The following is an 18,411-nucleotide window of genomic DNA, read 5'->3' on the forward strand; positions in this document are numbered from 1 at the left end:
AATTTCATCCCGCACAAGGCGCATGTCTTATCCTAGTATACTAGTAAGCACCAAAATAATAGATTCAACTCATAAACATAAAAAAAATTGCAATAGAGATGAAAGTTTAAAACAACTGAGAACATAATTTTTTGGTGGAAATCCAAAATTTGATACATTGTGAAGTTGGTGGTAGCTAAAAAAACTAATACAATTTTAGTGTTAAGAAGTTTATGATTTTCAAATTCATATTGTCTTATTTTCATAGTTTCGTCAAAATTTTGGGTACTTTATCCTATATTGTAATCACTGCCTAGTTTTGGGTTCTAATTTGGAAATAGTATTTTTAGAAGAAAAAAAAGAGTAAATGTATATGAATCCATTTCATTACAGAAAAATGTATAAGGAAACAATTATTGAACTTAATATAAAATCATAGTAAACTATATTTTGTGTGAAATTAAGTAAAATGAAATAATTTATATTTATAGAGTATAAAATGGAAACTGTAGTATAAAATAGATAAAAACCAATAATTTACTATAAGGTGATTAATCTCAAATAACTGAAATAAAATAGCCAAAAATTGCAGCCAATAGTTTTAAGAGAGAATTTGCCATATAGCCAAATTTGGAACACAAGTTAGGTCTATAGTATTGATTTTGACATTATTAACTTAATAACATTTTGTGCATGATTGAATCGGTTATACCCTTTCTTTTGACAGGTATTTGGTGAAAGAAGAAATGTATGGATGTCGTCAACTATAACTAGTCAACTATAACTATGGACAGGAGTATCATAAAATTATTTATAATTCCATTACGTAAAGGTGTCCACGTGAAACATTTATTTACCACATAGTTATTTACATAGTATGCAATTTATGATAGTATAAAATAGTATGGTAATTATGTTAGTGTTGATAAACATATATTATACAAAATTGATGAATTGGAACACTGTGTACAAACTAAGACACAAATGAATTAAAACATAATTTATTAGTACAGTACAAGTCAATCAAATTATCAAATAACTATGAACCTAGCATAACTCTTAAATCTAAATATAGACCATAAATATTATTATTCTATACTATATAAAATGGAATGTATATTATTGAATTAATACATTTGTGTCGCAAATCCACATTCAACCCACCTCCAACCCTAAACCAAACCTAAATCAAACGCACTTCCAAAACTTGAATACTAAATCCTAAACTCGAATTCATAAGCATGATTACATACTGGCTGCCTTATTGCGGCACTGGCTTCATCAGATAATGTAATTTGATTGGATCTTATTCATAAAGCATTCAGAGGTTTTCATATAGTCTTGTAAATTACATTCATTTTTGATAGATCAATAAATTATAAATTTCATAAAAAAAACAAATTATGATATGATTTGATATAAATAAATTAAATCAATAGTTAGAAGTTGGAATTAATGTTATTTATGGCCAGATATAGTAAACAGCATGTGGCAAAGACTGGATGTATAGCTAATCTCTATAATATTATTTGAGAAGTCAGTTTCCTATGTGTCGTGCTCACGTTAATTCTCACGGTGGTTGATTACATTGATATCCTTAATGAATCAAAAATATAATATTTAAATACTATAATTGATTTTTTATTTAAATTCCTTTGTAAATTTTTCCAAATAACATATATAATAAAAAAGAAATATTTATAAAGGCTATAAAGTGAATTTAAAAACGAAAATATATGTATAAATAATATGATTTCATTAAAAAGGAAAGTTCGAAAAATAGTAATAGTGCATTAAAAATATTTTTAAAATAACATAAAATACACTAATAAAATACTTTCTTTATATTTTTCAAAGTAACAGAAATAATTTTTGTATATCTATCTATTTTTAGATGATTACATAAAATAATTAAGTAACATAAACTGATATATTGACTAAAATCATTTATAATTAGTATTGTTGAAATGCTATTGTATTTCTTATATTTTGGTTACTATAATATCTTTCAATTACAACAAAAATATCTATAAATTATATTTTACTTATATAATTAGTATTATTGAAGTGCTATTCGTATTTGGTATATTTTGGTTACTATAATATCTTTCAGTTACAACAAAAATATCTATAAGTTATATTTTACTTATATAATATAATTTCTCAGATACAATCGCAATTTTTTCCTGCTTATTTTTAAGAGATATAACGAGAAATAAATGTTAACAATAAACATCTTTTGATCTAATACTTATAAAATATTTTTAAATCACACTATATACTTTAACAAGATAAATATATTATATTTTATGATTATTAAAATTGTATGTTTTCTTAATATTAAATTTTCTTTTAAATTCAATGTTTTTATGTTTGTGTAACTTTTTAATATAACCATAATCAGAAGACATGAAATTAGTTAGAATTTATAAAAATATTTTTGTTATTATAAATATTGATATGAGTTCACGAGCTTCCAAAAAAGTATGAGAAGTAACTTTCTATATATCATCCTTTTCTAATATATTTTTAAAAATCAATATTTAATTTGGTATATATTATGAAAATACATTCACAGTTAAATGATAAATAAATTAATTTGACTTTACTTAATATAATAAAAAATTATACTTCAGCTTGAATTTGAAAGAATATATGTAAGTTAACATACTCACAACAAGAATTACTCGACTAATCCAACTTATGTCTAAAATCATAGATTTAACTATAATAAGAAAATATAATTTTATAATAATAATAATTTATTTTATAAATATAAATTAGAGGATGACTCAAAACACATTAACAAATGAAAATAAAATATTAACCAACTGTAACAATTTAGTTTTTTTGTAAAATTTATATATATATGCATGAGACTTCAGAATATTATCGTTATATTTATTTACATATTTTTGATTCAAACACTTTAGTTTATTTTTTGTTTCATTCCAAGCACAATATATCTTAAGTTATACATAATCTTCCTAAAATATAATTACATATTTAAGACAATAACCAGCCTAAATATTAATAAGAAAATTAATCAAAATTTAAATATTTTTAGAATAAAAATATTATAGTTGAATTCAGAAAAATATATGTAATCCAATATACTGAAATCATAACTAAATCGACTATAAAACAACAAAACCGACTAGATATAATATATCTAATTAACATAATACAGTATTATTAATATATGTTAATTTAAAACTAAAAGTAAATAGCAATCAATTATTATATTATATCTACTTTATAAATATTTATATCCGTGCATGAGCACGGGAAAATCACCTAGTTGTTATGTAGGACAGAAACTTTGTTGGATGTCTGTTTCTAGCTTCAAAATCGAAGTAGAAAATTAAAAATTTTATTGGAGCTTTTGAAATCGTGGTTCCAAAACGTTTTTAAGGTAATATTTTTAACAATACATTGAAAGCATACATTTTTACTTTCAAATCATGCTTCCAAGACACTTTTAAAATAATCTCTATTAAAATATGTTAGTTGGAAGTTTACGTTTTTGTTTTTAAATCTCTCTTCCATTTTTAAACAAAATATCATTAGGAAAAGAAATACATAACTGTATTTTTCTATAAAAAACTATAAAATTAGTAGTACTAAAATAGAGAGAATAAAAAATATAAAAATATAAGAATTAATAGTGCCCTTAATAGTATAAGTTATATTTGTGCACACAAGAGATCTTGTATATATTTAAATTTATTGTATCAATTATTTGTGATATATTAAGAGTCATTAATTTGATTAATTGAATAATAATTTTTATAACCTTAATTTGTTAGCATTTTACAACATAATCTAAATCATATTTTTAGTTATAAGTTTTATAAAATTATTATTATTATTTTTGTAATATATGTGTATATATATTATGCTTCACACCCGTAACACTTCTTTGATTTTTTTTTTTTAAATTACAGCTCTACGATTCCATACGACCTACTTCTAATCCTAACAAGATATGTTGTTTGTGTACAATATTCTTTTCTTACAAAATAGTCAATGGACATCGACATAATAATATAGATGATCATAAAAGTCGTTGATATATGTTTTGATCTAAATTAATTTTTATAGTTTCATTATTCTTTTCAAAAAATTATTTATTTTTTACTGAAAAAGGTTTACTTACTTGCATATATTCTTATACCTTTTTTCCAACTAGTAATTTCACGGTTTTATGTTATCAGGTTTTTTAAGTTTCAAACTTAAGATATAGGTTTAATAAAAAAAAGGAGAAGATAGGTTTAATCAGTTTAATTTAGAATTTTACTAATTCACCATCGAATTTTAGGTTAACCGATTGTATATTTTTATTTAACAGTCGACATTTTATTGCAACTCTTTGTTCATTTCTTTCTCAAAAAAAACGCTTTGTTCATTTCGTTGAATAAAACTTCTTTGTTAGATTTGCTAATTATTTTACTATTCCGCATCTATTTTGTATTAGTACGTAGACTTTTTGTACGTAACTAGTTACTTTCTGAAATTCAAGGACCACGAAGAAAACAATGAAAGTGTCCTAATAGATAAACATGAAATGAACTACAACTTTACTTGGAGACAAAGAACAAGCCACGACAATGACATTACATGTTTCGGAATTATCCCGTTTCAAAAAAAAAAATCCCGTTTCTGAATTTTGATAAATACAATACTAATTAATTATTCATCTTTGTTAGAGTGAAGTAAATAATAGAAATTATCGTGAAGGCAAAACCAATTCCCCACCAGTCTATCATCAGCTTTTAGCGATTCCATACAGCTCTAAAGAGCTGTTAAAGCTCATTTGCATTTTTTTATTTGGAACTACAAGAATAGATAGCGATGGCATGAACGAACACTGGTTAATTGGCTAATTAGAATGTCATCCTAGTTACATTCCATAATCGAAGTCTATTTTTCCAAATTATGGGTCATTTCGTAAGAATATAGGGGAATTTTCAAAAATACCACTTTCAAGGTACCATTATTCATCTTTACCACCACTAAAGACATATTTTCAAAAATACCTTATTTATTAAAATGGTAAAAACTCTTATATCTTTGTTTTTATATGCTTTTCAAAATTCTAATCCCAAATTCTAAATCATAAACCTCTAATTCTAAACCCTAAACCCAAAATCTTCAACTCTATACCCTAAACCCTAAACTATATACCCTAAATTCAATATCCTAAACCCTAAACCCTAAAGTCTAAACTATAAACCCTAAATCCTCAACTCTAAACCCTAAATCCTCAACTCTAAACCCTAAACTATATACCTTAAACCCTAAACACATCAAATCTTAACCCTAAATCCTAAACCTTCAAATCTAAACCCTTCATTAAAAGTAGTGGTAAAAGTGGTTAGTGTAAACATGAAAAGTGGTACTATGAAAATGGTATTTTTGGCAATTTCTCAAGAATATATTGATTCGTTGCAAAATTAGATAGATAGAGAGAAATACGCAGAGTTTCAAAAAAAAAAAAGAGAGAAATACGCTAAAATACTAGTACAAAGTTATAAACTAATCAGTTTATCTCTTTTAGTTCTAATATTTTTTATTATGCCAACAAAATTATAAAACTATCTAAAACATAGCTCGTTTATCAGTTAAAAAAAAAGCTCGTTCAGTTAGATAAATTGTTTGTGAATAAAGAATCCGAATACCGCGTGCTAATAATTTTCAGTTCAAGTTATCTCAAAGTTTATGTTATTAAAAAAAAATAGAGTTTATGTTATACATCTTATTGACTTTGTAAATGGTTTATCCAAACCAATGAAAACGTTAAATATGCTCGGTGGTTATATATGAAGAGGAAGTTGAATAGTGCTTTCAGAGTATTACTTTAGTTTTTAGTTTTGATAATTGAAATGCCTAATCATTACTCTATCTACTCAAAGCTACCAAACTCTTGTCTTGTAGTACTATTTTCCGGAAATCGAATCGTATTTGACACTTTTGGTTTCCCTACCAACTACCGAAGTATACCGATTCATTTTTTTTCTTCTTCTTCTTCTTCTGTTTTCTGTCTTTGAAAAGCTATTTGTGACCATCACCGAAATTTCCCAGTTTGTTTACTAGGTAGTAAATAATTAAAAAACTTGAGAATTTGAGATATATTTTTTGATGCAATTATTAAAATTTGTACTAGCCTTTTTGTGCAATGCAATGTTGTGGAGAAATCACTTATTACATAGCAGTAAAAAACAAACGCGCCATAAGAAACAATACTACGATGAACGGTAATCAAAAGTATAAAAAAGCTAAAGGAGTGATGGGAAGGTAGCATATGTCGGATATAAAGCAAGATCTCACCGAACGATGTCGAGGGGACAGAAAACAAGAGATCTCTCACCTAACGATCGACCATGGCAATGAAAGCAGATTCATAAACTGTGACAAGCCTAATTCTGCGTGAATTTCATTCTCTCCACATCTCATGAATACAATGATGTGCACCATACCCGACATTACATATATAGTTGGAGTTGTGAGTCGCTTTCTAACCAATTCATGAAAGAATTGGAAAACAGTTAAATGGATCCTACATTATCTACGAAGCACAATGAAGATGTGTCTATGTATTGTCAATAGGAAACTTGAGTTGAATGCTTACACCAATGCATATTGGGCTGATGATAAAAATTCAAGGAAATCAACTTCATGATTTGTGATTACCTTTGCATGGGGAGCTTTTTCATAGCAATCAAAGATACAAAAGTGTGTTTACCCAACTGAAGCATAGTACATCGCAGCAACTGAAGCATACAGGGAGATGTTATGCAAACTTCTTGTTAGACCTATGAGTTTAGCAAGACAAGTATAATATGTTACGTATATGTAACAACTAGAGTACTATTCATGTTGAAAAGAATCCAACCTTCCACCCTCACTTAAAGAATCAATATACGATATCATTGGATCCGAGAAGTTCTTGAAGAGAAGTACATTTCAACAAGGTACACACAAAAGAAAACTGGTCTTACTTTATAATCAAGGTATTACCGATCAAGAAGTTTAATGGCTGTTGTCGAGGCACCGACATGGTGAAAGTTTTGGGCTAAGTAGTGAAAGGAGAGATCTGTTGGAGAATCCCTCATTAGTCCAACAATATCAATGCATAAAAAAAAGTTTAATCCAAAAGCCCAAGAAGAAATTTATAGATAATCTTGTGGATAAGGATGATTGAGTATTCTAAAATTAGCTTGTAATTACCTTTCATTGGTATAAATAGGAGTGTGTGTAACTTTGTAATCATCAAACACAAAAAAAAACAAAGAAAAGAAAAACACAATTAAGAAAGATTTCTAAAACAATTCTAAGAGAGTCTCCGAATACAAAGCTTTTGAACAAAGAAATCTCTTTCATAATGTGAGAAATTTGTATCAAACATTAGTTGTCTACTTCCTATTTCAAAATACTATGAGATAGTTTTCCAACAAAATAAAAGTTGCTTTTGATCAAAATTCCAAAAAAATGTTATTGGTGGTTTGTGTGGTTTGATTGTTAGAGATAATCATAATTTAACGAAAATGTGCATGGGAAGTTCAAGTTATGCAGACAAAACGAGATCAAATTTGAAAGTGTAAGGATTTAACCTTTGCTTGTGCTTTAAGAACTTAGAATAAGAACGTAACCAAAACGTATTCTCTTTATTTGAATATGAAACCAATCTTGTCTTTTACAATAGAAAGCTTAGATCTAAATACAAAAGACTCGAACTCTTGCTTTATATCTCTCTCTATTGCTCTCAACCATATCAATAACTATGAGGCTCTCTCGTCCTTATATAGGACCTGATCATAAAGTCTTTTCCTTCATAATGGCATCCTGATCGTTCGAGCATCCCATAAGATATCAAGTTCCGGCTCATAGTCGGCATGTATCTCACATCCTTAAGAACCACTACGGTTCCGTCGGGTCTCACGATCCTGATCTTACCAATACCTTTTACATCACAGTGGGTGTTGTTAGCCATTAGAACTCTCCCTCCTTCGAATTCTTCTAGGTCAAACAACACATCTTTGTTTGGTGTGATATGGAAAGAACAACCTGAGTCCATGACCCATTCCGAGTTGCTGTCGTGTGTACTAACTGTTAGTACAAGTGGCTGCTTAGGCTCTGCAGCTACGTTAGCAGCTTTATGCGTTTTCCTCTCCGGGCATTCCCTTTTCCAATGTCCCTCCTTCCCGCATACGAAGCAACCCTTGTTGTTCTTGTCATATTTAGGTCTTGATTTAGATCGTCCGTGTCTACTCTTCGATCTACCTTTCCAGTTCCGGTTCCCTCCTTTGTTAGCCCGATCAGATGACCTTCCTCTATCCTCAACGTATAAGCCCTCATCTTGAGACTTTGAGAGTTTTCCACTCTCCATTAACTCTCTTTCCTTAGATCGTGCAGCTCCGGTAACTTCGTTGATCTTGAGAGTGTCTCGTCCATACTTGAGGGTCTCCTTGAGCTGGTCATAACGTTGAGGCATTGAATTTAGTAGTAGTATCGCTTGAACCTCTTCATCAACCTCCACCTTTAGGTTGTTTAGGTCTGTTACTAGCTTTAGGAAATCATCTACGTTTGCGTCTATGCTTTTAGAATCGTTCATCTTAAATGTGTAGAACTTGTGTTGCAGGTAGATGCGATTTGGCAAGGACGTCTCCGTGTACAGCAAGTTGAGGGCTGTCCACATCGCAGCAGCTGTCTCGCAGTGGCTGATTTTTCTCAGGACTTGGTTTCCCACGTTCAATACAATGAGAGAAAGCATAGGCGAAAGTTCTCGTTATGGCAATACACAACACGTGGAATGCTGGTTTATCTTAAGTCTCAATCCATCTTCAAAAAAGTCAAAAATCCTTTAGAACTATTGGTATATGGAACAAACTACACACTCATACTTGTTTAATCGGAATTTGACAAGTACAGAAGGTACAGTCAAATTCGATTATAAGTTATTTGAAAGACGTCTTATTAAAGATTAAAGAACCCGTGTACAAGAAAAAGACGAAGACTTTATAAGATTGAATTAAATCGGGCAAAACAAGTTAAAGTATAAACCCTAGTTGATGCCAAGTTGTGTGTTTTCAAATTTATTTCTCTTGTCATTTGGCATTTTCCTTATAACCTGGCGTCTTTGTCTTTTCTTTTATCTCCCATGTTTATTGAAGGATTCTTACTGAGAGGGTTTTAACGTAATATAAGAACTTCATCCTAAGAACCCTGCAATAAACATGCTCTTACTTAGCTAATCCCAATCGATTATAGTCAATCAGGCTGAGTCCAATTTATTTGATGAGGCTTAACCGAGATATGTTATCCATCTCCAACACGATTCATGTTTTGTTAAAACATACAGCAACAAAACAGCACATCTGTTAGCTCAAAAGGACTACCAGATTGTCTTTTATCTTTTCATAGTGAATTACAACATTGTATTTAGATTATATATTTTAAGTTAATAAAATTCAGACTACATTGTAACTTCATAGCTAAAAAAGCTTGGCTTAATGAAATTCAGACTACATTCTAACTTCATAGCTAAAAAGGCTTGGCCCATTACTTTACGAAGCCCATAAATAAATAATGGATAAAAAAAGTTTCCATTATGCATCTACAAAACTATCTTCCTCCAAGAATCCTGGTACCTTTCTTCTCCGCGACGCTCCGTTCAGAAATCGAAATCGAGAATCTCATTCATACATTGGTTTTCAACCGGGAATCTCGAACATTGATCCCGTCGCTGAGCGGCGGATCGGAGCTACGAATAGAGAACGCGGTTTCGACCTTTGGATCGGAGATTTTTGATTATGAAACCACCGCACGAGGAATGGGTCGATGGGTCTTGGACCGTGGACTGCGTTTGCGGTGTGAGATTCGACGATGGTAAAGAGATGGTGAACTGCGATGAATGTGGTGTTTGGGTTCACACGTGGTGCTCACGTTACGTTAAAGGAGATGATGATCTCTTTGCTTGTCACAAGTGCAAGATCAAAACCAATAAGTTGAGTTTATTGAATCATCAAGGCTGTACCTTTCCGATGAGTCAGAGTTTCAGGGCGTGTACAGAGATCCCGATTGAAGAAAGGGTTCATGTTCATGGAGTACCAGGTGGGGATTCGGCTCTGTTGGAAGGTTTCTCCTCGGTTTTCTCTCGTCAGCTGTGGAAATGTACTGGTTACGTGCCTAAGAAGTTTAGGTTGCAGTGGAGAGAGTTTCCTTGTTGGGATGATCACATGGGGGGTCAAGAAGATAGTTCTGATGGAGTTTTGTTTGAAGAAAATGATGCAGACGTGGTTGGTACCAACGACGAGAAGCTGCTTGGTGGAGAAGAAAGAGGAATGGAGATGAAGCGTTATCAGAGTGATGATGTTACTAAAGAGAAGAGCTTGCTGTGTTCTTTGAGTACAGATAATAGGAGAAGAGAAGATTGAGTAAAGAAGAAGGTCAAAGTTGAGGACGAAGAGGAAGCTGATAAGAACGATTTGGTGGGCAAAATAACCACAATTAAGAGATAAAGGAGAATGAGGCCTAGGAAAAGATAACCACAATTAAAAATATTGACTGCTTTGTACAAGAGAACTCTGTGCCAATGCTTGGGTTTCTTTCATATCACTAGTTTATAATTCAGATTTATTCACAAAGGAGTTAATGGTTTTCATGTCTTTACAGTTAACTAGAGTTGCAGGATACTATGGATTACTTGTCTCACTGTAATGGGGATGTTTTGAAGCTATAAAATATGCAACAAAAGTGAATTTTCTTGAAATTTTTCATCTAGATAAAATGCTCAAACAATTAACATTTTCTTCTTTTTCCAACAAACAATTAACATTTTTCTGTAATTTAAAAAGCTCACTATATTTATTGCAATTGCGTAGAAAAATAGGAATGGTGAAAAAAATAGAAAAAGGAAATTATCATATTTTTATTTTATTAATGCATAAGTTGAAACAAAGAAAATTTAAAAAACCATTTTAAAGATGTATTATATATATATAGATTGTACATGTTAATTAGGGTGTAACATTCCGAGTTGTGATATGTAGAAATGCTTACTTTTTCCGTCACACATCCGTTTAGAATTTCAGAGTTAAACGTGTTTGAACTGGAGTAGTGAAATGATGGGTGACCTATCAGAGATTTGTGATACCGTCTGAGTGAGGTCAAAACAAGGGGAAATGTCATGTGGTGATTGCACGGTCAGTAAATAATGATTTCGAGCCTTTGGAAAAATTAACGGACCCACCGTTGGATGGGATAGGGTCCACGAGCTGAGAGAGCGGACGTGGGTGGCCCATTAGTCGTGGATGGTCGGGCGTTACAAGTGGTATCAGAGCTAGTTAGCCATTTCGGTTCTGATCCGAGAAGCGTCTTGAGACATGTCGTGGTGCGCAACGAGGTTATTGTGTTTTTTGAGAAGGGGTTAATTGTTACATCCCGAATTGTGATATGTAGAAAGGTTTAAGAGAATTAATTTGGCTACCTATGTCACCAAAGTTGACTTATTTTTTCCGTAACACATTCTCTTAGAACTCTAGAGTTAAACGTTCTTGGGCTGGAATAACGAAAAGATGGATGACCTATCGGAAAGTGATTTGCGATAACGTGTGAGTGAGACCAAAACACGGAAAAACGTCATGTGGTGATTGCAAAGTCAGTAAACAATAATTTTGAGTCTTTGAAAAAATTAATAGACCGACCATCGGATGGGATAGGACACATGGACCGAGATCGGACGTGGGTAACCCATTAACCGTAGGCGGTCAGGACATTGCATAGGGTTTCCAGAGAAAAAGAGAGAGAGACTGCTGTACATAGCAACCGCTGTCATACACTATATTCCATGCTTAAAGATTTGCCAAGTGATATCTGGTTTTCGAGTGTCACGAATCCTGGTGGTGAAATAGTTATAGTCCATAGAACATATGATGATGCTGAATTCCTGTTAGCAATTTGTTATTATGATATTAAACGGAAAAGTCGTAGAAGAGTTGAAATGAAAAATACAAAGACCGGTGGTTTTATCCAGTTCTGGATTGTCACAAATCATGTTGAGAATACTATGCGGTTGTAATTTCGTTGCATTAGTTAAGAGTTCCAAAAATAACTTTTTGTTATTATTTATATTATATATGGTTGATTTCTGATGAGTGAAATTTTGGAACAAAAATATTATATCTTATTCATGTTATGATTAGATGTTGATCTTATATATACTGTATGTACAAAAACATAAGTCGAGTGAAAAGAGAGAGACATACACAAGATTATGTGTGGATTCTAAATTTTACCTTTGTTGCATGGGCCTTGCTTGCAGCTCTAGCTAACTTGTGCAAACGAGAAAGGTTGTTAGGATTTTCACGTCTTCTCATACTCTCCTCTTGCAACAAGATTCACGCCATTCTCTTTAAGATACCTTGGAATGACAGGAGCCATTGTAAAGACTCCAGTAGATTTTATTACCAACAACATCTAATCTAATCAAAAGGGTTTAGGAAGCCAAATCGGTGGTTATGACACACATGAATCCCTGCTGAAGAAAGACTTTGAATACTACATGTTAGTTTTAGCCACTTTAGTACTGGAACATGGTAATTTATTATACTGCCTAGTTGCTAGAGCCTATCCTACACATTTAGAAGTGACAAGCAAAAAAATAAATAAAAGACCAAAAAGAAAAATTCATTACGAGGCTTCAAAAATTCACTAAACCAAAACCACATATACGTAAAATTGTGGCCGATAAAATAATACGGAGGCCGGAAACAGATGCTTCTTCAACTTCGGTGTAAAGCCGGCATTAGTTGCATATTGACGAAAAATATAATTAAACTGTAGACCAAATAGAAAGTGTCATACAATTTGTCTCAGTTTCTAATCGAAAACAAAGGCATAGAATTGTTAGAACTTAGAACACCTTTATTGGGAGTAGTATCTTGTAACAAAAAATTCTCACACTATTAAAAAGTTAAGTTTGGTATCTCATAATTGTTATGTATATATTTAGGTGGAGGAGACTCCATGGTGAAATGGAGTTGCTCTTAATTGTAATTTGTAGAGGTCGAAATAATAATGTACGTACGGTGGGGTGGGCACCTTGTATAGTTCATGCTAATGACAGATCTAATTGCGTCATTTAGAAAAAAAAGAAAGATTATTATATAAGATAAAGGGGGTATCGTGGAGTCCAAAAGGACTTCTCTCTCCTCTTTCTTCTTCTTCCCTTTTGTCGTCTTTCTTTGACAGGAAGAAAAGAAAAAAGAATCATTTTTCTTTTTCCTCTCTGTTTCATCGGATCTCGTTTGAAATCTCGCATCTTTGCCGTGATTCGATCGAAACATGACGATCGCAAACTCGTCAGATTTCATGGTCGAAAACGCCGTCTGTGATTTCCCCTCTACTCCCGAGGAAGAGCGACGCATCGTCTCGGAGCTCACCACCGAGTCCGAGGATAATCTCAAGGAAGGAAACTTGTACTTCGTCATCTCCAAAAGGTCTCTCTCTCTCTTTCTCTCTAGATTACCTCTGATTGATTGATTGTTCTTGTAACTCCAATCTATAGCCATTTCTCTGTATAGATCTAGTATTTGTAATTAGGATTGTGTGATCTGGAATTAGGATTGAATGTAGCAAGTCTTAGGTTGGGGTAGATAACGTTTTGTGTAAGTGCAGGTGGTACACAAGCTGGGAGAAGTATGTTGAGCAACCAACAAACCAATGTGAATCTCCAAGGCCTGGCCCCATTGAAAACAATGATATTATCGAGAATGCTGCAAAGGACTCTACTGATCCACAGCTTCGTAGATTGCTCGTGGAAGGGGAAGACTACGTTCTTGTTCCTCAACAAGTCTGGAAAAGACTTTCTCAATGGTTAGCGCGCTCATTAAATTAATTTGTGTTTTCTATGCTCATGGGACAAGGTCCTTCTTTCAGGTATAGCGGAGGTCCTCCAATACCAAGGAAGTTGATATGTCAAGGGTTTTACAGTAGGAGTTATAGTGTAGAGGTTTACCCACTCTGCCTTTTGCTTACTGATGGAAGAGATGATAGTATCACTGTACTACGGTTGGGAAAACAGGTTTGGACTTTAGACATTTTCTCCATTACTTGTGCACGTAGACATTTTCATTCTTTCCTCACATGGATTGTTGCTGTGTTTCAGGCCTCTATAAGGGAGCTTTATGACAAGGTTTGTGCTATGACAGAGGTATCGCAAGAAAAGGTGTGTGCTTCAAGTGTTTCATTTCTATAATATAATTGTTTCATATGAAGATGTGCTCTTTTCCTCACATTGATATGCATAAGCAGGCTCGCATCTGGGATTACTTTGGCAAGAGGAAAGGCCAACTATTGGATCCTTCATCTAACAAGAGTCTCGAAGAGTCAAGCCTTCACATGGACCAAGATGTAAGTAGCTAGAGAATTGTCTGCTACACTTTTCATATGATTAATATTTGTCTTGTGCGGAATTTTTCCTGACGAATATCTTGTTGAGAGGAACTCGTTGGATAATGTGCTGCCCCCTTCAGTTCTTTTATCGTAACTCAAACCGAATCACCCTATAGCTTGCTCATATTTAATGTTTGGGGTTTTGCTTCAACATCGACTGGTGCACCCCATGCAGATTCTTCTTGAAGTTGATGGGTCCTCGTCATCTCAATATGCTATGAGCTCGGCAGGAAATGAGCTAGCTCTGGTACCTCTGGAACCTTCAAGATCGCTTGTTACAATTGCTGGTGGCCCAACCTTATCTAATGGTCATTCCACCACGTCCAAGTTTAGTCTGTTTCCAAAAATAACTTCTGATGATGATCGCTGCGATTCTTTGAGTATTCTTGGAAAAGGAGAGAGGGGAGGATTAGCAGGATTGAGTAATTTGGGAAACACCTGCTTTATGAACAGCGCTCTTCAGTGTTTGGCGCACACACCTCCGATTATTGAATACTTCTTGCAAGATTACAGTGAAGACATTAATAGAGACAACCCTTTGGGAATGTGTGTAAGTGTTTGATAGTTAATTGCTATTTCTAGATCCTAATGCGAAGGTTTCTTAATATAATTTCTAACACTTAATTATCCAGGGTGAGCTTGCTATCGCGTTTGGTGAACTGTTGAAGAAACTATGGTCATCAGGAAGGAATGCAGTTGCCCCGCGCTCTTTTAAGACAAAACTGGCAAGATTTGCTCCACAGTTTAGTGGCTACAATCAACATGATTCTCAAGTTAGCCATTCTCTCTAATTTGTACAATGGTGCATAATTGATCAAATTATTTGTTCCTGGCATTGTTCTTGGCTTCCCTCATTGTGTGTATTAAATTATTGTTTCAGGAACTGCTTGCTTTCTTATTAGATGGGCTGCATGAAGATTTGAATAAGGTGAAACGAAAACCATACATTGAACTTAAAGATTCTGACAGTCGTCCGGATGATGAAGTTGCTGAAGAGCTTTGGAACTATCATAAGGCCCGGAATGATTCTGTAATAGTTAACGTCTGCCAAGTAAGTATCTCGTACCGTTTCTTAATTATCCATTGTCATTTCTTATGCTCTATTTGGTTTCTTCCAGGGACAATACAAGTCAACTCTGATTTGTCCAGTTTGTGGGAAAATATCAATCACTTTTGACCCGTTCATGTACTTGTCTTTACCTTTGCCATCAACGCTTACGCGGCAAATAACAGTTACGGTGTTTTATTGCGATGGAAGTCATCTTCCGATGCCATACACCGTAACAGTACCTAAATATGGATCATGTAGAGATCTTATTACTGCATTAGGCACTGCTTGTTGCTTAGCCAATGATGAGAGCCTTTTACTTGCAGAGGTATGACTCTTGAAGCGTTCCGTTCTAATTTCCATCTTTTTATTATACTGAATTCCCTAAGTAATGTGTGGCTTTACCCTCTCAGGTCTATGACCACAAGGTCTTTAGATATTTTGAGAATCCCCTGGAGTCGCTGAATTTGATAAAAAATGATGAGCATATTGTGGCGTATCGGATGAAGCAGATGCAGAAAGGATCTGGAAAAGCAAAACTTGAAATCCTTCATGGAGGGCAGGAAAGGTGAGCGTGCTGCTGTTTTTGGTTGCTACTCACGAACTCTTCTTTTCTCTTATTGGTCTCAGCTTAATGGGTCATAACTCTTGGATTCCACAGGGCTGTTCTGGAGAGTGTTAGAGGCAGAGACGTGAAGCTTTTTGGGACTCCTTTCGTCACTTATGTCAACACAGAACGACTGAGTGGATCTGACATTGATGCCGTGGTCTCGGGATTTCTCTCCCCGCTACAGAGGGCTCAAGCCTCAGCTAAGGTTCACAACGGAAGAGAAAATGGCCACCTTCCTAATGCTACTGCTGACGAAGCATCCGGAAGTATATCATCCCCAGATACTGAGATAGACGATGCATGTGATAGAGAGTTATCCTTCAGGATATTTTTGACAGATGAGCGTGGTTTGGACTTCAAACCACTTAAGTCTGATTCTTCTCTGAAACCTGGTGTCGTTACAAGGGTTTTACTCGAGTGGAATGAGGGTGAGCATGAAACCTACGATTCCAGCTACTTAAGTGACCTTCCAGAAGTTCATAAAACAAGTTTTTCCGCAAAAAAGACAAGGCAAGAAGCTATATCTCTGTTCTCGTGCTTGGAAGCCTTCTTAGCAGAGGAACCTTTGGGACCAGATGACATGTGGTATAGCTCGTAGCTTGAAGTTGTGATTGTATAAGGCTGATCTATTCGTTTGAAGATTTATGCTCTGACCTTCTTTCTAACCATTCTGAACCAGGTTTTGTCCGGGATGCAAAGAGCACAGACAAGCGAACAAAAAGCTAGACCTGTGGAAGCTACCAGATATTCTCGTGTTCCATTTAAAAAGGTTCACGTATAGCAGATATCTCAAGAACAAGATAGAAACGTTTGTGGACTTCCCAATAGACGATCTAGACTTGAGCAAGTACGTGAAAAACAAGAATGGCCAGTCCTACTTATATGAGCTGTATGCAGTGAGCAACCATTACGGTGGACTTGGTGGTGGCCACTACACTGCATACGCCAAGGTCGGTGTCTTGATTGGTCTCACTATCTGTTTGTGCCTTCCTACTAATGCTTCTGATGTGTCCTTTTGTCTAAGCATATATGTGATTCTTCCTGCAGTTGATTGATGACAACAAATGGCATCATTTTGACGACAGTCACGTTTCATCCGTAAATGAATCTGAGATCAAAAACTCAGCGGCATATGTTCTGTTCTACCGAAGAGTTGGAAGTAAAACAGAGACGCAATCAGCCGAGGTGTCGATGGCTGATATGGATTAGTCAAACGTCAACTTACATAATGGGCTGCATTGGTTCAAAGATGCATTGGTATTCCCTTTTTTTAATTCCAAGCCGGTGGTTCGGTTGAAGAGTTGTGCTTCAGATTTTATGATGTTAGTATGGCAGATCTCTGTGGAACGGGGCGGGATTTAGGTTCGGAGAGATTGTTTTTGATTAGAGAATTCTCGAAGCTGAGGGGCAATTTTTTGAAGAGGGAATCAAGCAATGAACAGATTTAGAAATGTTAAGAGATGAAGAGTTTGTGGAGTAGCCTTTGTCAAATATGTCACACTCCCACTAGGATCTGTATCTCTTTGGGACTTAGGGAGACGCATAAAGAATAATCTGTCTAAATACTACAAAGTTTACATTGGAAAATATTACTTTTGTAGCTTGTGAAGATCATATTGATGCGCTTATGAGGAATTTTTTGAAATTGTCACTAGGAATGTGAAAATGAATAACGCTCACTAGTAGCTTGATAAAATGAGCTTGTAATATTGATGCGCTTATGATGAATTTATTATTATTCGAAATTAACACTCACTATGAGCTTGATGACATGAGCTTGTATTATGGGGTGGAAGCTTTAAAGGTATGCGCTAGGCTTTTGAGTTTTGACCTCTATCTATCTATCTATCTAGGAGCTAGGTTTCATCTTTCGTTTGTTTTTGAGTTTTGACCTCTATCTATCTATGTAGGAGCTAGGTTTCATCTTTCGTTTGTGATGTACAATACTTCTATATGGGAAGAGCAGTTTTGTTTCTGCTGAGAGCTAAGTGGTTATTACTAGCATTTATGGGGAGATTTCTCTTGATCAAGCAATTCTGAATATATTTAACATTGAGAAATGTAGTTTCTTTGGGATCAAATAGGTTTTATGTAGTTTATTTGGCGAGATAAGGAGTATGATGTTCCTAGAGTCTGTCACTGAATCTCACCATCGAAATTTTTATGGTCGCTTCTTAGATAGTTTCATTACTTCAGTTTCGTGATGTTTCAGCGATGAAGCCATTCATGACGTGGCTTCTCAAGCTTTTCAGCTAAGCTTTATTGGGTTGATGCCAATTAAGGCCCCTCCTCAAAGCTAACATCATGTTTATCTTCAAAA

General features: G+C 34.0%; 2 protein-coding genes across 2 annotated transcripts; both read left to right on the top strand.

Moving 5' to 3' along the window:
* The first annotated feature begins 9,609 nt into the window (after positions 1-9,609).
* LOC108846701 (uncharacterized) lies at positions 9,610-10,690 on the top strand. Its single transcript, XM_018619903.2, has one exon. The coding sequence runs from the start codon at positions 9,792-9,794 to the stop codon at positions 10,413-10,415; it is 624 nt and encodes a 207-aa protein (XP_018475405.1). The 5' UTR covers positions 9,610-9,791; the 3' UTR covers positions 10,416-10,690.
* A 2,493-nt stretch (positions 10,691-13,183) lies between these two features.
* On the top strand, positions 13,184-17,705 carry LOC108847602 (ubiquitin carboxyl-terminal hydrolase 10). Its single transcript, XM_018620881.2, has 13 exons — positions 13,184-13,478; positions 13,657-13,854; positions 13,918-14,062; positions 14,147-14,206; positions 14,293-14,391; positions 14,609-14,983; positions 15,066-15,206; positions 15,314-15,484; positions 15,552-15,809; positions 15,895-16,049; positions 16,143-16,676; positions 16,771-17,041; positions 17,139-17,705. The coding sequence occupies exons 1-13, from the start codon at positions 13,324-13,326 to the stop codon at positions 17,298-17,300; spliced, it is 2,724 nt and encodes a 907-aa protein (XP_018476383.1). The 5' UTR covers positions 13,184-13,323; the 3' UTR covers positions 17,301-17,705.
* The last annotated feature ends 706 nt before the right edge of the window (positions 17,706-18,411 follow it).

The sequence above is a fragment of the Raphanus sativus genome, chromosome 3, assembly GCF_000801105.2.
Source record: "Raphanus sativus cultivar WK10039 chromosome 3, ASM80110v3, whole genome shotgun sequence".
Taxonomy (NCBI): Eukaryota; Viridiplantae; Streptophyta; class Magnoliopsida; order Brassicales; family Brassicaceae; genus Raphanus; species Raphanus sativus.

Excerpts from the sequence above, each read along its gene's own strand:
- LOC108847602 (XM_018620881.2), top strand. The coding sequence starts at position 13,324 with ATGACGATCGCAAACTCGTCAGATTTCATGGTCGAAAACGCCGTCTGT. Across the intron at positions 14,207-14,292 it reads CAGAGGTATCGCAAGAAAAG|GCTCGCATCTGGGATTACTT; the intron begins GTGTGTGCTTCA and ends ATGCATAAGCAG. Across the intron at positions 16,677-16,770 it reads TTGGGACCAGATGACATGTG|GTTTTGTCCGGGATGCAAAG; the intron begins GTATAGCTCGTA and ends ATTCTGAACCAG.
- LOC108846701 (XM_018619903.2), top strand. The coding sequence starts at position 9,792 with ATGAAACCACCGCACGAGGAATGGGTCGATGGGTCTTGGACCGTGGAC.